The sequence below is a fragment of the Pleurodeles waltl genome, chromosome 5, assembly GCF_031143425.1.
Source record: "Pleurodeles waltl isolate 20211129_DDA chromosome 5, aPleWal1.hap1.20221129, whole genome shotgun sequence".
Lineage (NCBI taxonomy): Eukaryota > Metazoa > Chordata > Amphibia > Caudata > Salamandridae > Pleurodeles > Pleurodeles waltl.
The window spans coordinates 918,112,127-918,131,795 of NC_090444.1; the positions used below are offsets into that span (position 1 = coordinate 918,112,127).

A 19,669-nucleotide genomic window follows, 5' to 3' on the forward strand; every position below is an offset into this window, starting at 1 on the left:
AAATCCCTCCTGGTCCCCCTGTGTGGGGACCACTGAGATGAGACCTGCAGCCCAATCTTCCAGTACCTGGGGATACACATGCCCCTGCAACCAGAACTAACCTGGAGCCTGACCCTTCGACCGTTTCTCTGCAGGACCTGGAGAGATGGACTGTTTAAGATGATGATCCGACTGCACATACTTAACATGCTCGAGAACTTCCCTCTTCCTATCCCACAGCATTAACCGATAGCCATCCACCAATGGCAAACATATGCAGGTTCTTCTGTGCAAACAAGGCCCCCAGAAATGCTTTAGTAAATGAGTATGGTCCACATCTGATGGTGGGCTCACCATGGCGGATGTCCATTTCTACTACCGGACTGCACATATGTTGGTGGTAAATGACTGGATGCATGGGGGTTGGAAGGACCCCCCCTCTTCAGGTGGGAAATAGCACTGATTGGCCTTGACAGTATAACAAGACAACTAGAGTGGTGTTCCATATGTGGAGAGCGGCACTGAGATAGACTGGGTGAGATCAATGAGTTAACATTGGAGACCCCACTCTGGGCAGTTCAATGGCTCGAACAGGTGATGCTTTTAGAGAGCTTCCTGGGATGGGACCGATCAGGTTTATCACAGGTACAGGACATATGTGAGTGCACCCATACGAAGTCCGCCTTAACTTTCATACCGAATTCAACTTGCACAATTCACAATTTTGCCTATACCTGCACTCACAACATACACTGTCGATCATCGAGAGATGCTTGCAAAGGCCTTGGAATATAAACTCCTGGAGGTACATATGTTGATAGGTGTCCTGGGGAAAGAGGTGATTCCCTAATCACTAGAGCACTGTTTTTTCATTTCCAAGATCTTATTGTGTCCATGAGAACAAGATTGGGGGGTGGGGGCATTTGAGGATGCAGACTGGAGGGAGATAAGAATGGTACTTCACACCCTGCGATCTCTGCATGCTTGTGCATCATCTAACTTTACTACCACCATCATACCTATCCAACGTTCCAGTGCTAGTGGAAAGCCCACAAGCTGCCTATACCCATCTATTTTAGAAGACCTGAACAGGAGGGGGACTTTTACCACATGGTGCGGGGAAACCAGATTGTAGCTTTGCCAAAAACAACTTACTAAAATAAGAGAATTTGTAGAGTGCATGGCGACCAAGGGGCATCAAAGCACTGGATAAGGTGACATTGACTTAAAAACCTGCAAAGTGGGGTTAGTTATCAAACAGCCACGTTTTGAGTAGTTTCCGGAAAGTACATTCATTGCCAGTTGACTGCAAAGCCAAAGGCAAGGAGTTCTACAGTGTGGAGGCAATGAAGCAAAATGCATTTGCTTCTGGATATTCAGATGTGAGGGATAAAGGCCCTCTTTGGGGTGCAAAAGGTTATGAACTGATGGAAAATAAGAGGTCCCTGTCCTTGAAGTGCTCTGTAGGCAATACACAAAGCCTTAAATTTAATTCTCTTGGAAACTGGCAACCAGTGCAGGTCCCCTTGCCTCACTGATGAACGTCTCGGTATTTGTAAGTGTCCATGCAGATGCATTGTGCACTACTTGTAGTTTGCTAATGACTGCTTTGGGAGCTCCCAGGAAGAGAGAGATGCAGTAGTCCAGGCAAGATAGATTTAATGCCTGTACTACTAGTCATCTTGATGTCATGAGAAGCAGAGGGAATTTTCAGAAGGATTTGGAGAATGCCAAAGCAGCAGGCCGAGAGTTTGGTGGCCTGAGTCTCCACCAATAATGTTTTAGCCAGCCACACACAGACTTTTTATGAATGTTTTGAGGGTAGAGAGCAGACCTACACAATTCGGCCACCTGAGGGACCTTTGGGGGAAGCAAATGTTCCCCAGAATCATCAGTTCAGCTTTATTCCCATTCTGCTTCAGACAGGATTTGTTCATCCAAATGGCAATCACCTCCACACAAGGTCCTAGAAAGGGAGAAGACAGATCCTGGTCTGGGGTGAGCAAGACAACTAAATGGGTACAACACTATGGAGATCTCAAATGGTTTAACAATCTCTGCAAGGGGTTGCATATGTAAATTAAAAAGTGTAGGGCTTAAAGAGGAACCCCGTGGTACTCCACATTGGAGTGGAAATGTATCAGAAGAAAATGACCTCTCGAAATCCTAGAAGGATCTAGCATAGACGAAAGACCTGAGCCACTCCAGGGCAGTTCCTGTGACTCTGGCCTTATAAATCCTTTCCAGAAAGATGTTGTGGTTCATGGTGTTGAGAAGGATAAAGGCTATTATGCACCTTGATCGGACCTCAGTTTGGCATCCTCCACCACCGCTAGAAGGGCGGTTTTGGTGCTATGTTTGGGCTGGAAACCGTTTTGGGAGGGATGATGTATACTGTTGGTTTCAATTAATTCAGAGAGATGTGTATTTATGTATCTTTCCAACACTTTACTCAGTCTTGGAAGCAGAGATATAGGTTAATAATTTGCCAAACTGGTGGGATCTGCATTTGGTTTAAGATGGCTTTGACCATTGCATGCTTCCACGCCGCAGGGACCATTCCCTTTTCTAAAGACAGTTTGGCCTTTTTGAGGGGGACAGGGAAAATAAGTTAAGCGACTAAGGATAGAATATTAGGGGGCACAGGATCGCAAAGGGAGCCAGATTTAACTTGGCTGAAAATAGTTGCAAAGCTTTCGTACAATAGAGAAGGGAATTCTGAAAGGATCTTGGTTTCTGCTGTCCATGCTTCTAGACTGGATACTAGGGGCAAAAGCCCCCTCCGTGTCATGATAAGATCGATAAATGTCAATTATTTTGTGTGAAAATAGGAGGCAAGGTTGTTACACCTGGCGTTTCAGGGTTTAAGGTCTGGGCCAGTGGATCTGGGTTCTAGCAGGGCATTAGTGATTTTAAACAACTAGGAGAATTTGCTGCTCATTAATTCTGGATTCATAGTAGGCGGCTTGGGCAAAAAGCCTTACTGGGTACCCAAGATTACCCAGGGGGCTCTAGAGAAGACTGAACACTAGTCGGGCTTGGGATAGTCCTTGCCAAAATGGACATCGCCAAGAACTGGAAGTGCGCAAGGTCCATTTCATTGAGGAAGGGAGGGCTGAAATGGACTGGTGTGGCAAACAAGAGGAGCCCAGTAACGCTGCATGTGGTTGACCCCAGAAAAATGCCAGGATTTGGGGTAAGTGGTGGTCCTACTATGGAGTGGGCTGAAGGGTCAGGAGGTAGCTTTGGAATGCTAAGTGAATTGTATTTGATTGGAGGTATTGTTATGTCTTCTTTTTCTTTTATACTGTATTGCTATGTGCATGTGTTATTTGATGTGCAGTCTTTAAAGCCAATAAAATGTTCTAGTATATAAAACAAAGTGACAAGGCCATGCTCCCCGTAGAAAAGGCTTTTTTGCCTGAGGCCTCTAAACACACTGATTCTTTATCGGAGCGAGCTATTGGAAAGGTACCGCCAGGCTGAACCCCAGAACAGGAGGCTTTAAGGTGATGGGTATGTCAACAGGCAGCCTGGGTCACCAGGAGCTGGTTGATGATGACCTATGAGTCAGTTGCCTGTCGGGGTAGAACACGGTTTTCCCATGCCACCATAATAGGTTCCCAGTAAGGCCTCATTAATAGGAAGAAGCGGTTTAGACGTCGCTGAAGCGGGCAAAGAACTTCAGTAAGCACATTGGTTTTTATCACTGTCATGGGGATTTAAAGTTCCAAAACTTCTGTTTTTTAACATGAATTTATATAAAGACACTACTTCAAGCATTGGTGGCCCAGTGGGGAAGGCCATAACCAGTGCAAGAGAAGTGTTCAAGCTACTTGCAGAAGACAACCCCTGAAAACCCAGGGCCCTGACCTCCAAAGAGAAGAAATTACACAGAAGTAGAATCTGTCTGAAAGATTTTGTGGATTCTGGTTCTATATGCCTATTTTTCCAAAAGCTGTTGGGTCTCCGTAAGAGAGCATTTGAGGCTCATCGTAGGACTGCAGCGCTGGTGGTGCCATATCTGAAGCCAGAGGTGGTGGTGGCAGTGGAGGCAGAGGTGGTGCTATCCTCAGCATCGGTTGTGGCACTGAAACATACCAAAGCAGGGTGCTGACTGTACTGGTTCCAATGGTGTGGGGTGTCAGTTGGAAAGCAAGGAACACAGGAAGCTGTATCAAAGGATCCGCTTGTCTTGTGCAATGGAGGTGCTGGCGCCAAGGGATAGAGGTTACCCCGAAACTGAGTTCAGGGAAGGAGCAGGGTTGGGCGGAAGCAGGTCCACGTGAAGTCAACAAGTTCCAGTTCTGAGGACGAAGGTCCTGTGGAAGATGGAGAGCGATGTGGTGACTTACCTCTGTAGTGCTTCTTAGTCTTACTGTGCTTCTTTTTCGTCTTACCAGCTGAAGAGGATGAGGGTGACCAGGAATGGTGTCTGGATGGTTTATGACTTTGATGGCCTTCTCCAGCCTCAGCCATGAAAAAATTGGCCTCCCGCTCTTTTATGGCCTGACTGTGAGGGTGAGGCAGACACACGAGGAGCGGGGTCCTGGCGTCTTGGTCAGACCCTAACAGAAACAAATAGCATGGGGTTCTGTAATCCACATCTGTCCCTCACAGTCCCTACATGGTTTGAACCCTGAATTGTTGGGAGGAAACAAGGTACTGCAAAACTTGTTGGAATGTATGTGAAAAAACTCCTCAGGGAGAGAATCTCTAGATCTGTGTCAAAGGTCCGGTAATAAGGGAACTGAGACCAGGGCACTCGGACAGGCCCTTTATGACATCTCCTGATGTCACTCACAGCATCGACTGGGGCCAGCACCCTCTCCTGGCAACTTAACAGCTTTGAAGTTTTCCAGATCCAGCCTAATGACAGGGTTTGTTCTACAGGTGAGGAGTCTGCAGGTAGAAGTATCCATCAGAAATCTGGTCTTTTGAGAATGGCCTAAAAAGTGATTTAGAGAAGTCCCATTTGGGGTGTTGTTCCAAGTGGGATCTTAAGCAATCCTCTGAGGAAGAAGCCAGCATGAACTTCATGTGCCTCTTAGTTTAAGGCAGCATGAAAGGCATGATCTACTTTTTGATCTAAGTGGCCACAAAACCAGACAACAGACGCAGCAGCTATGAGGGCCTGACTACCAACAACTGACTCTTGCAAGAGCTGCAGGTGTAAAAACCAAGGACTTTGGCAACAATTTGGTGCATATGATCTTTTTTTAGGTGCTTAGAAAAGCGGAAAGATCCAGAGAACACTCTGTAAGTCCCCTGAATCCTAGCATCTGTGTGGGGCAGAAAAAAAGGGAGCTCATGTCAAGGGTGAGGGTGGTGTCAATGGGAGACATAACACTCAAGAAACCAATGGCACTGCCAACTCCCGAAAGAGGTGAACCTGTAATTTCCAGTTCCAATCTGATACGAGTGCTTTATTTTAAGAATCTGCAAGAAGAGCTAATCATTAAAGGTGAGCATCACAAGCAATGGAGTTACAAAAAGGTTATAATACATTTTGAAAATCCACTCACCTATAGATTCTATTTGGAAATCAAATGTGAGTTCCGATGAGAGCTTTCTACTGGATTTTAACCTTCCTTGCAAATTTACTATCTTTATAGAGTCTAGGAAGAAAATGGGTTTAAAACAAGTTAAGGTAGTTAAAGCCAGACAAGGGACACCGAAAATATATGTTAGAGAATTTACAATTTCAACAACTCTTTTATTAACATAATGACTTTTTCAGCACAAATTGACATACATTTTTACCAGGCATGTACATTCTGAAACTCAATCAAACTCAAAAAGTATAGAAGGTTGATGGAACCTAACACATAGTTTAAGACACAATGATTTTGACTCAATACAACAGATGATAAATGTTGTTGATCCAACACAATAAAAATACATGGATTAACAAAGAACCTTTGTTTGTGACAAGAAAGTGTCACTACTAGCATTTCGATTTAAAAGGGATAACTATGCACTTTCTCAAATTATTTCACTAAGTTAGAGCCTAGCCCAGTTGGGCAAAAGGCACTCTAAATTAATCCTTTGGTTTTGACCTTTTGCTACTGCACTGCAGTGTTGACAAGGCCCACGTGTCGTGCACAATATTTTCAAAGACAACAACCACTCAAAAGGAAACATTTTTAACTGTATCACTTGATTTTATTATGGATGTCATCATTAAATTCACAAATGGGCACTATCTAAACCTGTATGTGAAGGACTTGCAATACTTCTAGTTATCAGAGTTGATAAACATTTGGAGAAAGCTACACAGCAAAAGTGACCTCTGGGTACTAGAAAGGACTTGTACATTTCATTAGTAAAGTGTAGGAAGCTAGCTCAGTTTATGGTGTACAACTATGGTGTGGCACTCTATATTCAGTCAAGGCAACCCTTAGTGATAGTGCTTAGGTGTCCAGATAGCAAAAGTTCTCCAGGGGTAGCTGTGGTGAGCAGCTAATGTTTATCAAGGAGGAGTATACAGCACTTGCAATACCATAATAATCAGTCAATAACCAACCACAAGAAATAACCACACCAGGTATTGCGAAAATAACTATTTCTTTATTACAACACTATAAGCTAAACTAACATTGGTGTATCTCCACTTGGAAATATTGACACACAAAATATACAGTTAGAAACAATCAAATAGCATAGGAATATATAGGGTTCTGGGGGGGGGGTTGGGAAGGACCATGTACTCAGAAAGTGGTATAACAATGGAGGTGCCCAACCAAAGTAAGTGTGTTAGGATTCCAGGTGCTGGGGGAGTAAGAAAATACCAGAGGTAAGTAACTGCAATCCCACAGGCGCCCGAGCCGGGTGTCCCATAGACTAACACAGGACCGTCATGGTTGGATTTTTATGGATCCATGACCTACTCCGGTGGACCCTAAGGAAACCAGTTGGCACAAAGGAGGTTGGAGAGTGCCCCCAACCATGGATACCCAGAAAACCGGACTACCTATTACCAGGGAGCCCAGGTGTATAGGGGTGAAGTGGCATCAGAATCCCTCGTTGAAGTCAATGGAAGCTTTGATTGTCCAGCTGCTGTTGAGACCTGTGGACCAGGTCGGTGGAACCAGAAGGTGGATTCCAGATGAGAAGAACCTGAAAAAAGAAGGGGGCAGTGTCCAGAGCACTCAGGGATGCCCAGGCTGTGCAGGTAGACAATGCCCATCCTCTTGGTGGGGAAGTTCCTGCAGGACGGTTAAGGTGAAATCCAGCTGCGGAGTCCAGGAGGATGTAGGAGATCATTGGAGTTGCCCACAACCTGTCCCACGTCGAGTACTGGATTGCAGGGGGGGTCAGTGGCCAGCACGGCCACCAAAAAGACTTGGAAAATGCAAATAGCAGTTGCAAGATAAGTTGCAGGGTTTTGAGGACCAGCAAGGTCCTAGTGAGTCGACCCTTGGAAGAGAGTCAGGTAGGCCCTCAGCAGGAGGGAAAGCCAGTCGGAGTTGACGGAGACCCCACGAGTGACCCGCTGGCAGCAGACACACAGTGTAGCAGGGAGGCCTCAACAGCACAATAAAACAGAAGTTTTGTGTTGCAGGAGCTGCAGAGTGGAAGCTGACCTTGGAGTTGCAGAGTGCTGGAGGCTGGGGCTTGTTGGAGCCTGAAGATCTAATTGGAGGAAAAGCAAACAAGCCTTGGCAAGAGCAACAGTCACGGTGCACAGGTGAACTCTTCCAGTGGCTGCAGCGGGGGCTCACACAGTCTCCCAAGTGGATCAGAAGACAGGAGGGACCCAAAGAGGACCACAGAACCACCACCTGTGAGCAGAGCCTTCATGTTGTTCGTGGGACAGCAGGATCCACTGTTCAGTCGCCGTTGTCTTGAGGTGCCTGCAGTTGCAGGAGAGTTACTCCTTCACTCTAAGGGAGATTCCTTCTTACTTCTTGGATGCAGTCAGAGTCCTTGTGACCCTGGAGGATGCACAGCAACATATGTTGCAGAAATCTTACAGGAGCTGGAGAAACAATGTTGCAGTGGGAGTCATTCTAACTGGATTCAGTCTTGTTTCTGTTCCAAAGCAAACCAGCACCGGTTCTGGAGGCCAGGAGCACCAGTATGCCAATTGTGGATGTAAAAAGTTTACAAGTAACCACGTTTAGAGGAAAGAGCACAGACACTGAGGTCCTGGTTAGTAGGATCCCAGTGTACTACAGTAAAAACACACTGACACCAGGCAAAAAGTGGGGGTAACAAAGTCAGAAAGATGCTACTTTCCTACAGAAAGGATTTGCAGTATTTCATGTGTGCCATTGATATAAATTAACACAGTTCAGATCAACAGTACTTTAAGATGGATGGTGCAAATATAAGAACTATTCAACATTCATAGTTAATTATGACCAAAGCACAACATAACTGTGTGGTGATTGGTAATACCACCGACAGTCCCACTGAAGGCTTTGTATGAACTATTTTAAAAAATTGAAGGTCTTGAGAATTGATATAAATATGTGAACAGTAGATGTTAAAAAGGGTGTAAGTCAACATAAGCTAAAGTTTGTGTGATACACTGTGTGCACATGAGTCTAATGGATAAATGTTGGGTTGGTCTACCACAGAAGTATCCTATGATTAGCGATTATGTACAAAATACCTGTAAATAAATACATATTAAGCACTAGTTTTACTGTACAAACCAAGCTTGCAGTATAGACAGACTTTGCGTACAAGTTGTGTCAAAACATTGACCCCTTTAATGTGGGCGTCTGCCACTGGCCGACACCCACACTACCTCCCTGGTGCGGGTTGCGACCTATGGCCGAACACCAGGGAGGGTGTTGGAAAATCCAAGGACTTACTTTCTTTTTTTTTTGTAAACCCTGGGAGACACAGAAGAGCTTCTGTGTCTCCCCCGCCCCTTTGTGACGTCAGTGCGCGGCGAGGCGTGCTAACGTCACAGTGTTGTTTTCCTCATCAAAGCAGGAAGCGGACGTAGGGCCGCTTCCTGCACCGATGGGGAAAACGGCCCCAAACGGCCTTCCCCACGTTCGGGAAGGCCTCGTATGAAAGGGGAGACTCTCCCCTTTCATATGAGGCCTTCCTGAACACGTTTCCTGGCCCTCGATTGCCCCTAGGGGCTAATTTAAAAAAAAAAAAAAAAATTGACAGGGGGTCGCCCATAGGCAGGGCGACCCCCAATGGGGGCATTTTTTTTTTTTTTAGTAGTTGTAGGGTTTCCCTGGGGGCCATTTTGGCCCCCAAGGAAACCCTACAACTACCCAAAAATAATAATAATAATAATAATATATATATATATATGTATATTTATATATTGACATATCAATCCATGTAGATAGATATGCCTATCTACATGGATATATCTATAGATAGATCTATATATATATATATATATATATATATATATATATATATATATATATATATATATATCTATCTATATAGAGATCTATATATGTATCACTTTTGTCAATACCAGACCCACATATAAAAGTGATATATATATATATATATATATCATATATATATGTATATGGAAAATGTCACTTACCCAGTGTACATCTGTTCGTGGCATGTTGCGCTGCAGATTCACATGCTTTGCACTGTTCCTGCCATCTAGTGTTGGGCTCGGAGTGTTACAAGTTGTTTTTCTTCGAAGAAGTCTTTTCGAGTCAAGGGACTGAGTGACTCCTCCCTTTCGGCCCCATTGCGCATGGGTGTCGACTCCATCTTAGATTGTTTTCCCTGCAGAGGGTGAGGTAGGAGTTGTGAAGTAAGGATACTAGAGGTGCCCATGCCATGGAGTAGATGTGTATGTACATAGTGTGTAGTAAAGTAAAAAATGATTTACATATTTCCAATTTTCATTCAACTAAAACGGCTACAGGCTCCCGGGGAGGTGGGAGGGCGCATGTGAATCTGCAGCACAACATGCCACGAACAGATGTACACTGGGTAAGTGACATTTTCCATTCGATGGCATGTGCATAGACTACAAAGCAGTGATCTCCCCAAAAGCGGTGGTTAGCCTGTAGGAGTTGAAGTTGTCTGAAATAATGTTCTTAGTACAGCCTGTCCTACTGTGGCTTGTTGTGTTGCCAACACATCTACACAGTAATGCTTAGTAAATGTATGGGGCGAATACCAGGTGGCTGCTTTACAAATTTCTGTCATTGGTATATTACCAAGAAAAGCCATTGTGGCGCCTTTCTTTCTAGTGGAGTATGCCCTTGGAGTAATGGGTAATTCCCTTTTAGCTTTAAGGTAGCAAGTCTGAATGTATTTAACTATCCATCTGGCAATGAATTGTTTGGATATAGGGTTACCTGCATGTGGTTTTGGAAAACTACAAACAATTGTTTTGTTATACAAAATTGTTTTGTTCTGTCAATGTAATACATTAGTGCTCTTTTTATGTCTAATGTATGCAGTGCCCTTTCTGCTACTGAGTCTGGCTGTGGAAAAAAGACTGGGATGAAACGGTGATATGACTTTTGGTAAGAATTGTGGATTTGTCCTGAGAAACACTTTATGTTTATGTATTTTTATAAATGGTTCTTGAATAGTAAACGCCTGTATTTCGTTAACTCTTTGAAGTGAAGTGATAGCTATTAGAAAAGCTACTTTCCAAGTCAAAAATTGTATTTGACAAGAATGCATGGGTTCAAATGGTGGGCCCATGAGTCGTGTTAATACAATATTAAGATTCCAAGAAAGGTACTGGTGGTGTCCTTGGGGGTATGATTCTTTTTAGTCCTTCCATTAAGGCTTTAATAACTGGGATTCTAAAAAGAGATTTTGAATGTTTAATTTGCAAATAAGCAGATATTGCAGTGAGATGTATTTTAATGGAAGAGAAGGCCAGATTGGACTTTTGTAAGTGTAGTAAATAACTTACAATGTTTTGTGTGGAGGCGTTTAATGGCATAATTTGATTAGCCTGGCAATAGAAGACAAACCTTTTCCATTTGTTAGCGTAACAATGTCTTGTTGTGGGTTTTCTTGCTTGTTTAATGACCTCCATACACTCTTTGGAAAGGTTTAGGTATCCAAATTCTAAGACTTCAGGAGCCAGATTGCTAGGTTGAGCGATGCTGGATTCGGGTATCTGATCTGTTGGTTGCGTTGAGTTAACAGATCTAATCTGTTTGGTAGTTTGATGTGGCGTACCACAGATAGGTCCAACAGTGTTGTGTACCAGGGTTGGCGTGCCCAAGTTGGTGCTATAAGTATTAGTTTGAGTTTGTTTTGACTAAGTTTGTTGACCAGATAAGGAATGAGCGGGAGAGGGGGGAAAGCATAAGCAAATATCCCAGACCAGCTGATCCATAGAGCATTGCCCTTGGACTGAGGGTGTGGGTATCTAGACGCGAAGTTTTGGCATTTTGCGTTTTCTTTTGTTGCAAACAGATCTATGTTTGGTGTCCCCCAGTGGTGGAAGTGATGCTGTAGGATCTGGGGATGTATTTCCCACTCGTGAGTTTGTTGGTGATCTCGACTGAGATTGTCGGCTAACTGATTGTGAATGCCTGGTATATATTGTGCTATTAGGCGAATGTTGTCGTGAATTGCCCAATGCCAAATTTTTTGTGCTAAGAGACACAGCTGTGACGAGTGTGTCCCCCCCCTGTTTGTTTAGATACTACATTGTTGTCATATTGTCTGTTTTGACAAGAATGTGTTTGTGGGCTAGAAGGGGTTGAAAGGCCTTTATTGCTAGAAAGACTGCTAACAGTTCTAAGTGATTTATCTTGAGTTGTTTTTGTCCCACTGACCTTGTATGCTGTGATTGTTGAGGTGTGCTCCCCACCCAATCATGGATACGTCTATTGTGAGAATGGCGTGAGGCACTGGGTCTTGGAAAGGCTGCCCTTTGTTTAAATTTACCTGGTTCCACCATTGAAGCGAAGAGTGTGTTTGGCGGTCTATCAACACTAGATCTTGGAGTTGACCCTGTGCCTGCGTCCATTGTTTTGCTAAGCACTGTTGTAAGGGCCGCATGTGTAGCCGTGCGTTTGGGACAATAGCTATGCATGAGGACATTATGCCTAATAGTTTCATCACAAACCTGACCGTGTATTGTTGGTTTGGTTGAATGCTTGATTTTATATTTTGAAACAACTGCACCCTTTGTGGACTTGGAGTGGCAGTTGCTCTTTGTGTGTTGAGTGTTGCTCCCAAATATTGTTGTATTTGGGATGGCTGTAAACAAGATTTTTGGTAATTGATAGAAAACCCTAGTTTGTGTAGAGTATCTATTACGTATTGCGTGTGAACGTGACGTTGTTGAGTGTTGGCTTTTATTAGCCAATTGTCCAGATATGGTAATACGTGCATGTGATGTCTTCTTATATGAGCTGCTACTACAGCTAGGCATTTTGTAAATACCCTTAGGGCTGTTGTTATTCCGAACGGCAACACTTTGAATTGGCAATGTTTGCCTTGTATTACAAACCTGAGGTATTTCCTGCGAGATGGATGGATGGGTATATGAAAATACGCATCCTTGAGATCCAGTGTTGTCATGTATTCCCCTTGTTTTAGTAAGGGAACTACGTCCTGAAGTGTTACCATGTGGAAATGATCTGATTTGATGAAGAGATTCAGTGTTCTGAGATCTAAGATAGGCCTTAACGTTTTGTCTTTTTTTGGGATAAGGAAATACAGGGAGTAAACGCCTGTCCCTTTCTGGTGATAGGGTACTAGCTCTATGGCTTGTTTTTGTAGCAGTGCTTGGACCTCTATTTGTAATAGGTCTAAGTGTTGTGGAGACAATTTGTGCGGTTTTGGTGGAACATCTGGAGGGAATGTTGTGAATTCTATGCAATAACCATGTTGGATAATTAATAGGACTCACACGTGTCTGTAGTAATGTGTGTCCAATTGTGATTGTATTTGGTTAGCCTTCCCCCCACCGGTGATTAGTGTTGGGGAAGTGTGACACTGAAGTCACTGTTTGCTAGGGCTTGGCTTGGAGGGCTGGAATTTCCCTCTTCCTCCTGGGAATTATCCTCTGTAGGAACCACGAAACCCCCCTCTCTAGTACTGAGATTGGTAGGTTGGTTTTGTTTGGGAGGTGGATGGTTCTGATGGCTGTTGTGTAAACCTCCCTCTAAACTGTGGTTTCCTAAATGTTCCTCTGTATTGTGAGAAGTAGAGCGCGCCCATGGCTTTGGCCGTGTCCGTGTCTTTTTTCATTTTCTCAATTGCGGTATCCACTTCCGGCCCAAATAGCTGATGTTGATTAAACGGCATATTCAATACCGCCTTTTGTATTTCTGGCTTAAATCCAGAACTTCGCAGCCATGCATGCCTTCGAATAGTTACTGCTGTGTTGACAGTCCGTGCTGCTGTATCAGCAGAGTCTAGGGCAGACCGGATTTGGTTATTTGATATGGCCTGTCCTTCTTCGACCACTTGTAGGGCACGTTTTTGTTGTTCTTTGGGCAAATGCTGGATGATGTCTTGCATTTCATTCCGGTGTCCTGTCCTAGCGGGCAAGTAGGGCCTGTGAGTTGGCAATTCACCACTGATTGGCTGCTTGCGATGCCACTCTTTTTCTCGCTGCGTTGAATTTTCGAGTCTCTTATTAGGGGGTGGCGCATCCCCTGATGATTGTGAATTTGCCCTTTTTCTTGCAGCCCCCACAACCACTGAGCCCGGAGGGAGCTGTTGAGTAATAAACACTGGGTCTGACGGGGCTGTTTATATTTCTTTTCGACCCTTGGCGTGATGGCTCCTCCTTTTACAGGGTCTTGGAAGACCTGTTGTGCGTATTTCAGCATGCCCGGTAACATTGGTAAACTTTGGTAGGATGCATGCATGGATGCCAGAGTGCTGAACAGGAAGTCATCCTCCACCGGTTCCGAGTGCATTGTTACGTTGTGGAACGTAGCTGCTCTGGCTAGTACCTGTGTGTATGCTGTACTGTCCTCTGGTGGTGAAGGCTTGGTTGGATAACACTCTGGGCTGTTGTCCGATATAGGTGGGTCGTATAGATCCCAGGGATCTGCATCATCTTGAGTCATCCCAGTATGTGCGGATGACTGCGCCATTGGTGTACCCACTGGTGACAACTGTGGTGATTGCAGTGGGGATGTTTGTGGTGAGAAATGTGGTGGTGGTGACTATTCTCTAATCACTTTGGCTTTCGGTTGCATCTCAGCCTCTTAAAAAGCCAGTTTTCTTTTTGATTTGAGTGGAGGGATGGTTTGTATCTTCCCTGTGTCCTTCTGGATTTCTAACCTTTGCTGTGTTTGGTCATGTTCTTCTAAGTCCAGTTCCTGCTCAAATCTGTACCTTTCTTTGAGCTGCAGAGAAAGCCCTTGCTCTTCAGTGTAGGAAGAACGTTTCGGCTCCGAAGCCGTTTTTTTCGGTACCGAAATTCCCATCAAAATTGTCTTTTTTGGTTCCGATAAGCTCTTTCAAGGCTTGCCCGACTCGATGCCGAATTTTTCGGTGCCGGATTCTCGACCGGAGTCGGAAGTCTTCGGCAAATCTTTGGCCTTTTTCGGTGCCGATGTTACTTGGTCACCATCTTTTCTGTGGGTTGAGCCATGGCCTTCTGGCAGTGGCGCCCCCGTGGCCTTGAGTTTTTTGGTGTGACCCTGGGTGTGGGACGGGGCAGGTGTACTCACTGTTTGCCACGCCGAAGGTTGATCACCGTCGGATTCATCAGAGTCCGATTCTTGGATGGAAATCTTCTTCCTCAACGTCGATATGTTGTTTCGGCTTCGACGCCATCTGTAGTCGTCTTGCGCAGGGATATGCTGCGATCAACAAAGTTCCTACCACCCAGTGATTCCTCACCTGTCCTGATAGAAACGCTACCCCACTTGAGTGCCTATACCTAGTGCCTGTGTGAGGAATGGATCACCCCAGGGTCAACAGTTGCCTCATGTAATTACCAACATTGAACGTTGTGTGATCTATTCCCGTCGCGGGCACTAGGCCTACCCACACAAGTGAGGTATCATTTTTATCGGGAGGCTTGGGGGAACGCTGGGTGGAAATTTGTGGCTCCTCTCAGATTCCAGAACTTTCTGTCACCGAAATGCGAGGAAAAAGTGTTTTTTTGGCCACATTTTGAGGTTTGCAAAGGATTCTGGGTAACAGAACCTGATCAGAGCCCCACAAGTCAGCCCATCCTGGATTCCCCTAGGTGTTTCAAAAATGTGCAGGTTTGGTAGGTTTCCCTAGGTGCCGGCTGAGCTAGAGGCCAAAATCCACAGCTAGGCACTTTGCAAAAAACACATCAGATTTCAAAGTAAAAATGTGATGTGTCCATATTGCCTTTCCTGTCGCGAGCATTAGGCCTACCCACGCAAGTGAGGTACCATTTTTATCGGGAGACTTGGGGGAGCACAGAATAGCACAAGTGTTATTGACCCTTGTCTTTCTCTACATTTTTCCCTTCCAAACGTAAGACAGTGTGTAAAAAAAGACGTCTATTTGAGAAATGGCCTGTAATTCACATGCTAGTATGGGCACCCTGGAATTCAGAGATGGGCAAATAACCACTGCTGCTCAATACCTTATCTTATGCCCATTTTGTAAATACAAAGGTTTTCTTGATACCTATTTTTCACTCTTTATATTTCAGCAAATGAAATGCTGTATACCCGGTATAGAATGAAAACCCATTGCAAGGTGCAGCTCATTTATTGGCTCTGGGTACCTAGGGATCTTGATGAACCTACAAGCCCTATACATCCCTGCAACCAGAAGAGTCCAGCACATGTAACGGTATATTGCTCTAAAAAATCTAACATTGCAGGAAAAAGTTAGAGTAAAACACTGAGAAAAATGGCAGTTTTTTTCAGCCCAATTTCAATATTTTTTTTCAGCTGTTATTTTCTGTAGGAAAACCTTGTAGGATCTACACAAATGACCCCTTGCTGAATTGGGAAATGTGTCTACTTTTCAGAAACACTTAGCTTTCCGGGATCCAGTGTTGGTTTCACACCCATTCCTGTCACTAACTGGAAGGAGGATGAAAGCACCAAAAATAGTAAAAATGAAGTATGTCCCAGTAAAATGCCAAAATTGTGTTGAAAAATGTGGTTTTCTGATTCAACTCTGCCTGTTCCTGAAAGCTGGGAAGATGGTGATTTTAGCACCGCAAACCCTTTGTTGATGTCATTTTCAGGGTATAAACCACAAGCCTTCTTCGGCAGCCCTTTTTCCCCATTTTGTTTTGAAAAAAACAAAATTTTAGGTGTATTTTGGCTAATTTCTTGGTCTCCTCCTGGGGAATCCAGAAACTCTGGGTATCTTTAGAATCCCTAGGATGTTGGAAAAAAAGGACGAAAATTTGGCGTGGATAGCTTATGCGGACAAAAAGTTATGAAGGCCTAAGCGCGAACTACCACAAATAGCCAAAAAAGGGCCCAGCAGCTAAGAGGTTAAAGAAAGATACACAAATTATAATTCAATTGATTGAATATTTGTAATAAATGAAATTTAAGGAACTATTAGTACGTGCTATAGGAGACAATGGTTTTATGTATGAAGGAATACTAGTGAGGTGAGTCTGAATCAACACTGCAAAGGATTTGGGAGTGGGACATTAGTAGTAAAATTAGTCTTTCCCTGCTGTCTTATCAGGTACTAACTAAAGAGGACAACTTACTTACCTTTGATAAAGTTTTTTCTGGTGGATACAGTATCTACCTGTAGATTACTCACCTTCTGAATATTCCAATGTACCAGCATTCCACAGAAAGTTTTCTTCCTAGCTCTCCACGTCGAGGAGGACGCCACAATGCCACGGCTTCGCACGCATCTCTGTGTGAACTCACTGGAGCCACAAGAAGTCCTTGTCGGTGTGCTGACGTCAGTTTCCACCCACTTGTTTTGTGCCTTCGAGGCGAACGGGTGAAACCAAACACGAACGCAACAAGCTGTCACAATCCACATATATGGAAAATGTCACTTACCCAGTGTACATCTGTTCGTGGCATTAGTCGCTGCAGATTCACATGCTGTGCACAGTCCGCCATCTGGTGTTGGGCTCGGAGTGTTACAAGTTGTTTTCTTCGAAGAAGTCTTTTCGAGTCACGAGACCGAGGGACTCCTCCCATTTCGACTCCATTGCGCATGAGCGTCGACTCCATCTTAGATTGTTTTCCCCGCACAGGGTGAGGTAGGAGTTGTGTATGCTAGTAATAGTGCCCATGCAATGGAGTGAATACGTATGTACATAATAAAGTTTAAAGTAATATATTTACAAATGTACAAATGTTCAAGATCTACTTCTAAACGGCTACAGGCTCCCGGGAAGGCGGGCGGGCGCATGTGAATCTGCAGCGACTAATGCCACGAACAGATGTACACTGGGTAAGTGACATTTTCCGTTCGATGGCATGTGTAGCTGCAGATACACATGCTGTGCATAGACTAGTAAGCAGTTATCTCCCCAAAAGCGGTGGTTCAGCCTGTAGGAGTTGAAGTAGTTTGAAATAATGTTCTTAGTACAGCTTGACCTACTGTGGCTTGTTGTGCAGTTAACACATCTACACAGTAGTGCTTGGTAAATGTATGAGGCGTAGACCATGTTGCTGCCTTACATATTTCGTTCATTGGAATATTTCCTAGAAAGGCCATGGTAGCACCTTTCTTTCTGGTTGAGAGTGCCTTTGGTGTAATAGGCAGCTCTCTCTTTGCTTTCATATAGCAGGTTTGAATGCATTTAACTATCCATCTAGCAATGCCTTGTTTTGAAATTGGGTTTCCTGTATGAGGTTTTTGAAAGGCAATAAATAGTTGTTTTGTTTTTCAAATTAGTTTTGTTCTGTCAATGTAGTACATTAGTGCTCTTTTGATGTCTAATGTATGTAGTGCTCTTTCAGCTACAGAATCTGGCTGTGGGAAGAACACTGGTAATTCTACCGTTTGATTCAAGTGGAACGGTGATATTACCTTTGGTAAAAATTTTGGATTTGTTCGTAGGACTATTTTATTTTTGTGTATTTGAATAAATGGTTCTTGTATGGTAAAAGCTTGAATTTCACTCACTCTTCTTAGAGACGTGATGGCAATTAAAAATGCAACTTTCCACGTTAAGTATTGCATTTCACAAGAATGCATGGGTTCAAATGGTGGACCCATGAGTCGTGTCAAGACAATGTTGAGGTTCCATGAAGGAACAGGTGGTGTTCTAGGTGGTATAATTCTCTTTAGGCCTTCCATAAACACTTTTATGACTGGTATTCTAAATAATGAAGTTGAATGAGTAATTTGTAGGTAAGCTGATATTGCGGTAAGATGTATCTTTATGGAAGAGAAAGCTAGATCTGACTTTTGTAAATGTATTAAATATTGTACTATATGTTTTGGAGATGCGTGTAATGGCTGAATCTGATTATTATGGCAGTAATAAACAAATCTTTTCCACTTATTTGCATAGCAGTGTCTAGTGGTAGGTTTCCTAGCTTGTCTTATGACCTCCATACATTCTTGTGTGAGGTCTAAGTGTCCGAATTCTAGGATTTCAGGAGCCAAATTGCTAGATTCAGCGATGCTGGATTTGGATGTCTGATCTGTTATTTGTGTTGTGTTAACAGATCTGGTCTGTTGGGTAGTTTGACATGAGGTACTACTGAAAGGTCTACTAGTGTTGTGTACCTAGGTTGCCTCGCCCATGTTGGTGCTATTAGTATGAGTTTGAGTTTGTTTTGACTCAACCTGTTTACTAGATATGGAAGGAGCGGGAGAGGGGGAAAAAGCGTACGCAAATATCCCTGACCAGTTCATCCATAGAGCATTGCCTTGGGATTGATCCTGTGGGTACCTGGATGCGAAGTTTTGGCATTTTGAGTTGTCCTTTGTTGCAAATAGATCTATTTGAGGTGTTCCCCAAATTTGAAAGTAAGTGTTTAGTATTTGGGGGTGAATCTCCCATTCGTGGATTTGTTGGTGATCCCGAGAGAGATTGTCTGCTAACTGGTTCTGAATCCCTGGAATAAATTGTGCTATTAGGCGAATGTGGTTGTGAATCGCCCAATGCCATATTTTTTGTGTCAGGAGACACAACAGTGTCGAGTGCGTCCCTCCCTGTTTGTTTAAGTAATACATTGGTGTCATGTTGTCTGTTTTGGCAAGAATGTATTTGTGGGTTATTATGGGCTGAAATGCTTTCAGCGCTAGGAATACCGCTAACAGTTCCAAGTGATTTATGTGAAACTGTCTTTGATGTATGTCCCATTGTCCTTGGATGCTGTGTTGATTGAGGTGTGCTCCCCACCCTGTCATGGAAGCATCTGTCGTTATAACGTATTGTGGCACTGGGTCTTGGAAAGGCCGCCCTTCGTTTAAATTTATACTGTTCCACCATAGAAGCGAGATGTATGTTTGGCGGTCTATCAACACCAGATCTAGCAGCTGACCCTGTGCTTGTGACCATTGTGATGCTAGGCACTGTTGTAAGGGCCGCATGTGCAATCTTGCGTTTGGGACAATGGCTATGCATGAAGACATCATGTCTAGCAGTTTCATTACCATTTTGACTTGTATCCTTTGTTTTGGATACATGGCCTGTATTACATTGTGAAATGTTTGAACTCTTTGTGAACTTGGAGTGGCAATCCCTTTTGCTGTGTTGATTGTCGCTCCTAAGTATTGCTGTGTTTGGCACGGCATAAGGTGTGATTTTGCGTAGTTAATTGAGAAGCCTAGTTTGTGGAGGATTTGTATGACATATTTTGTG

At 43.9% G+C, this 19,669-nt stretch overlaps 1 protein-coding gene across 5 annotated transcripts in view; it reads right to left on the minus strand.

The window, feature by feature from the left end:
* Nucleotides 1-19,669, minus strand: part of MAP4K3 (mitogen-activated protein kinase kinase kinase kinase 3) — a 960,603-nt gene that overhangs the window by 72,384 nt on the left and 868,550 nt on the right. For all 5 annotated transcript variants that reach the window (XM_069235044.1, XM_069235047.1, XM_069235048.1 and 2 more), the window contains one exon: nt 5,505-5,597. In XM_069235044.1, coding sequence (XP_069091145.1) covers nt 5,505-5,597 — 93 coding nt within the window. The remainder of the gene's footprint in view (nt 1-5,504; nt 5,598-19,669) is intronic.